Source organism: Bombina bombina, chromosome 10 (assembly GCF_027579735.1).
Source record: "Bombina bombina isolate aBomBom1 chromosome 10, aBomBom1.pri, whole genome shotgun sequence".
Lineage (NCBI taxonomy): Eukaryota > Metazoa > Chordata > Amphibia > Anura > Bombinatoridae > Bombina > Bombina bombina.
The window spans coordinates 46,113,785-46,119,784 of NC_069508.1; the positions used below are offsets into that span (position 1 = coordinate 46,113,785).

At 35.6% G+C, this 6,000-nt stretch overlaps 1 protein-coding gene across 1 annotated transcript in view; it reads left to right on the forward strand.

Moving 5' to 3' along the window:
* LOC128641409 (DBIRD complex subunit ZNF326) overlaps positions 1-4,819 on the forward strand; it is a 29,189-nt gene extending 24,370 nt beyond the window's left edge. Inside the window, exons 8-10 of the mRNA XM_053694032.1 lie at positions 754-884; positions 3,353-3,448; positions 4,371-4,819. Coding sequence (XP_053550007.1) covers positions 754-884; positions 3,353-3,448; positions 4,371-4,499 — 356 coding nt within the window. The 3' untranslated portion in view covers positions 4,500-4,819. The remainder of the gene's footprint in view (positions 1-753; positions 885-3,352; positions 3,449-4,370) is intronic.
* The last annotated feature ends 1,181 nt before the right edge of the window (positions 4,820-6,000 follow it).

A 6,000-nucleotide genomic window follows, 5' to 3' on the forward strand; every position in this document is an offset into this window, starting at 1 on the left:
ATTATCCCATACGTCACTAGCTCATGGACTCTTGTTAATTACATGAAAGAAAACATAATTTATGTAAGAACTTACCTGATAAATTCATTTCTTTCATATTAACAAGAGTCCATGAGGCCCACCCTTTTTTGTGGTGGTTATGATTTTTTTGTATAAAGCACAATTATTCCAATTCCTTATTTTTTATGCTTCGCACCTTTTTTCTTATCACCCCACTTCTTGGCTATTCGTTAAACTGATTTGTGGGTGTGGTGAGGGGTGTATTTATGGGCATTTTGAGGTTTGGGAAACTTTGCCCCTCCTGGTAGGAATGTATATCCCATACGTCACTAGCTCATGGACTCTTGTTAATATGAAAGAAATGAATTTATCAGGTAAGTTCTTACATAAATTATGTTATTTTTAAAGTTTCCATTTTACCTATTATCAAATGTTGCTTTATTCTCATGTTCTTTGTTGAAGAGATATCTAGAAAGTTAGCATGCACATGCCTGAGGCCACAAGTGACAAACTAGTGCTGCCATCTAGTGCTCTTGCTAATGTATAACATTGTTGCAAATCTGCTGCCATATAGTGCTGAAGACACGTGCACACTCCTGAGCTTACAAAGAAAATGTGATAACAGTGCGGTGGAAAGTTGTTTAAGATTGTATGGTCTATCTGAATCGGGAAATAAAAATGTTGGGCTTTATGTCCCTTTTAAAGTGTTCACTAAGTACATATATGTTTATTGATGCTTTGGATGTTTTTCAGGTGTTACTCTTGAAGATCACATGATGAAGGTAGAGACTGTGCATTGCAGTGCCTGTAACGCATACATTCCTGCTCTAAACGTTTCTGTGCAGATTCATCTGAAATCTCCTGAACATATAAAGAGTAAAGTGGTAAGATCTTGCTTTTTCTTTTTGCTTAAGATAGTGTTAAAAAAAGTGTAGTAAAATATTAGAGGTGAAAATAAAACTACTGCTATCCCACAAAAATCCATGTTTGCTCACAATATAAACAGCAGATTTGTCTTGAGGAAACCATTTTGCTTAATCCTAACAATGGTTCAGGTTTTAAATACTGAAGTTATTTTATCACATTTCTTGATTTTAGTTTTTTCTAAGATCGTGTAATAGGAATGAGCTTTGCAAAAATAATTCATAGCCGTGCAATGCATTAATGCTGTATGTCATATTAGAGATATACAAAGAATTGAGTGCACATAATTGTATTACAAAATAAGATAGGGGGGTTCCATAATTACAATTACAGTGTACTGTAACATTGGTCTCCTCTTAATGTGTTTTCAATTACTGAAATTGGAAGTAAATTTTAAAATTCAGAGCAAGTGCTATTGCATTATCTTTCTATTATGCACTTGTTAATTACGCAGTTCTACTGATGTTAAAGGGCTTTTAATATTTTGGTTAAAAATTTAGCCTTGTAGACAGTCAGCCAGATGGTGTTATTATTAAAGGGGCAAGAAACCAATAAAAAAAAAAGATAATTTTAATCAACTTTCCAATTCTATTTCTGCTTCATTCTCATCCTTTTGGAGAGAGCATCAATGCATTACTGGGAGCTAGCTGAACAAATTGCTAGGCCAATGACAAAAGAATATGTCCAGCTAGCTCCCAGCTCCTGAGCCTTTCTAAGTATGCTTTTTCAGATATCAAGAGAACAAAGCAAATTATATAATGGAAGTAAATTGGAAAGTTGTTTAATTGTATGCTTTTTCAATCATCTTATTTCCCACCTATTGTGATAGTGATACAAATAAGTAAATTATGTTACAATGTAAGATGTTGTGCAAGAACTATGCAGTCCTGTACATTTTCTCAGAGAAGAAAAAGGTTGAAGGTGGCTGCTCTCCTCATCGCAGAAAACATGGAGGGGCGCCTCATGTGCAGATCAACCAATGGAAACAGATCCAAATAATGATAGTGTAGCCAAATGGGTACTCGCATTTATGGAAAGCACCCTAATGTGCTAGCAGCAGCAGGCGACCGATAACTCGGTGTATCAGCTGACCCTCTCCTGGTAGCAGCACCCGACCAACTTTAGGATGCAGGATACACAGGAACACAGTGGGAGCTACACAGCAAACAAATGAATGTGCTATCACTTAGCTTAAGTTATAAACCAGCTTATTTAAAAAAAAAAAAAAATCAGAAATAATAAGCATTCAGTGAAAAGGGGACATTTGTGATATGCAACGCGTTTCTCTGCTTAATAAGTAGCCTTTTCATCAGGCATATATTGTATGTATGTGTATATATATATATATATATATATATATATATATATATATATATATATATATATATATATATATATATATATATATATATATATATATATATATATACATATACCTGATGAAACTGCATATTGTTTTTTAACTTAAGCTAAGTGATGGCACCTTCTTTTGCTCCCACTGTGTTCCTGTGTATCCTGCATCCTTGGTCGGTTGCTGCTACCAGGAGAGGGTGAGCTGATACACCCCGAGTTATCCATCGGTCTGCTGCTGCTAGCACATTAGGGTGCTTTCCATAAATGCGATTACTCATTTGGCTACACTAACATTATTTGGATCTGTTTCCATTGGTTGATCTGCACATGAGGCGCCCCTCTGTTTCTGCTTTTTACTTCTGTTCTCTGATTTTGGTGTCTTGGTATTGTTCATTTGAGAAATACTAGGTTGGCTTAGGAGCATCAATGCATTACTGGGAGCTAGCTAATGCACATATGTGCCTCTTGGCGTTCCCTCACTCAACATGTTCAGCTGGCTCCCAGTAGTGCATTGCTGCTCCTTTAACAAACACCATAGGAATGAAGCAAATATGATAGAAGTACATAGAAACATTGTACCCTCTATCTTAATTGTCCAAGAAAAATCTTGGGTATATTGCAAACTGCCTGAACCAGTTGCATTCCACACATTGGTTGTTCAGCAGTGTTACAGCCAAAAGCTAGACTAACATACTCACCAAAGTTTTCAAGTAGTTTATTACTGATTTGCAAAATTCTGCACATTGTGCTAATTAAAATTTTAATGACATGTAAAACTAGTTAGTTTTTATAGACCTCTGATATGTATATGGGGGGGGGACTTAAAAATCTAAGTGACTCACAAAAGTCACTTATTTAATAGCAATACAAACTAAGACCACAACTGTGTAAGATTTACAATACTCTTAATCATATTGGTACCTGAACACTGAAAGGCTGAAGCAAAATATAATTTTTATATTGCAGTGCAATATCACTGGTACTGTAAAAAATAAACTGAACTGGTTTCTGTTTTTAGTGTAGTCCGTAAGTAACTTTTTGCCTGTTTGTATAAATGTCATTGTGTGTTCTGCAGACCTACAAGGATCAAATAAAGAGAGAGAGTATCTTGACTGCAACCAGCATCCTGAACAACCCAGTTGTAAAAGGACGATATGAACGCTATTTAAAGGTAATGAGACTTATCCTGTAGTACAATTCTCTAAAAGTGCACTAGTTATGTTTCATTCCCCTCTTGTATACACCAGGTGCCAGTATTAGAGCCTTCCTCTATAGACACTTATACAAGCATAGCCAACCAGTCTGATGGGCGAGCAATCGCCTTATGAGGCTTGTCAGTATGTGCACAAGGGACTGCTCTGGCTAAAACAGCCTTAAAAGCTTTTTAATTTGCAGAAGGCATTTAAAAAACGATAGGGCTGCACAGATTTTTTTTTTTGTCTGATAGATTTCTTTTGCTTCTTGGTTACATAGCATGTTGGCAATTATGCAGTTAAAACTTTCCTAAACTACAAGCATGCACTGTTTGTATGGATGTTTTTATATTTATGTTTTTTTTTTTTTTTTTAAAGAAAACAAAACCTGACATCCTGGATATTGAATGAACAGTCAACATTAGTATTTGTTTCATATTTATTTTTTTAAAAGGGCGTCACAGGCACGCTGTCTAAAGTAATCGATCGCGCCATTGAACTTAAAATAGCACGCTCCTGTACTGGAGTGCACACTTTATTTAGTACAAGTGCGTAGTCGGGCACAGTGTGATTACAGTGCATCTGTGATGTGCTTTTGAAAAGAGAGGAGCAGAAGAGGTCAGTGATGAAGGCAAGTATAGTTTAGGGCAGACATCCTCAAATTTGGCCCTCCACAGGTTTTGGAACTACATTTCCCAAGATGCTCAGTGGTGGGCCAAGTTTGAGGATGTCTGGTTTAGGGGGTTAAATGTTTATCACGCTTGTGGGTTTGTTTGTTTTTTAGTGCCAACTGGGTAATGTTGTATTAATGTTGACTGTCCTTTTAACTGGATTGCCAGTGTTCACAATTCTGTATTTAAGAATCCTTTTTAGAATATTAAACTGTTGTTGTCTTTTTAGGGTGAGAATCCATTTGAAACTCAAGAAGTGGAAGCTTCTGAGACAGAAGCTCAAACAGCTCCATCAGTTGAAGTTGATAAAGAAGAAGATTTTACTTCTGATATAATCGTCGCTGAAACTACTGAATAACTGATGGGTTAAAGATTGTTATGTAAATCCTATTTTAAATGTTGTATCCTATTTTTTAGGTCTGGTCTTGTGGAAGTCAAATTATTTTTTATTACTTTGGCTGTGTTTTGGTATAAATACTGCAATTAAATTTTTTTTTTCCCAACCTCATCAAATCCTTTCTGTAGTTTAAAAAAATAATAAAATCTCTAATTTGTTATTGGTGTTAAAGAGATCTATATCTATTTCTTAGACCCTGTGACCAAAACACTGGCAGTAAACGGTTTATTTGCTTCATCTGTCATACTTGTTCAGAGATGACAATAAACATAATTTCATTACTTTTTTTTTGTAAAATTTTTTTTTTTTTTTTTTTTAAGTGATTTTAGAGACCAGTAGGACCTCTTCACAAGGATGCATTTGCTTAGTATAGACTTGGGAAAAGGGGCAGAAGCATGTAATTACCACCGTATGAGAGACATGGAAATGGTGCACTGGAATTCCAACCTGCAGATCACACGTAGCATTATGAGTCACCTTAAAACACTAACTTTTACTAGAAGCAAAATGCTGCTTTTTAAAATTGAAATGCACATTTTAGTTCGCTATTTTTTAAAAAAAAATTTTTAAAGTGTTTTATTGAAAAGGTTTTGCTATATTATACAAAGAATCAACCAATATAATTGCGTACAAAATGCTGATTAACATAGGATCATTCATATGCATTCATTGCATAAAGAACGTTGACTGTTGTAGAAATAGTTGTTAGTTACAGGTGTATACAGGATAAAATTTAAATAGTCTTTGCATATATATTTTAAGTGGTGTCAAACAGATGAACCATACACTTATGGTACGTCACATGATCTATATAATTCACTAACGTGTCCATAAAGAAAATATAATTTTTGGTACGTAGTAGCATAGGGTATAGTTTGTAGTCTTAGTCTGTGTAACAGCCAATTAAAAATTAGTCCGTTCTTAGATCCTCCTGTGGGAATGATGGGTAGAGGAAAAGGTTACGGAAAGGATGAATAGGGTAAGGATAGGGAGATAAAAAAAAAAAAGGGAAAAGGTAAGGTAATTCCTTTTAATCCTTCTAAGAATTAGGGTGTCTTTGAGAATCCTTAGCGTTTGTGTAACCAGGCGTCCCAAACCAGCTAGTAGGTGTCCATCTGATTAATCAAATTAAAAAAGTATCTGGCCATGTAGTCAATCGCTGCATATATTTCATTAAGGCTTGGGGGTTCAAGGGACTTCCTTGCCCGTGCAATGCATAACTTAACTGCCGTAAATATGTATATCGACAATTGTGGCATGTCATTTCCAATTATATATAACAAAGCGTTGGCGGGTAGAATCTCAGGAATAAGGTTCAGCGAGTTACAAAGTCTCCTAATTTCTCTCCATATTGGGGCCATTTTCGGGCACTCCCACCAGATGTGTAAGTCTGAGCCTACCGCTCCGCATCCACGGCAGCACAAAGGTGAGGTCGTTGGATACATTTTAGCTAGTCTTGCAG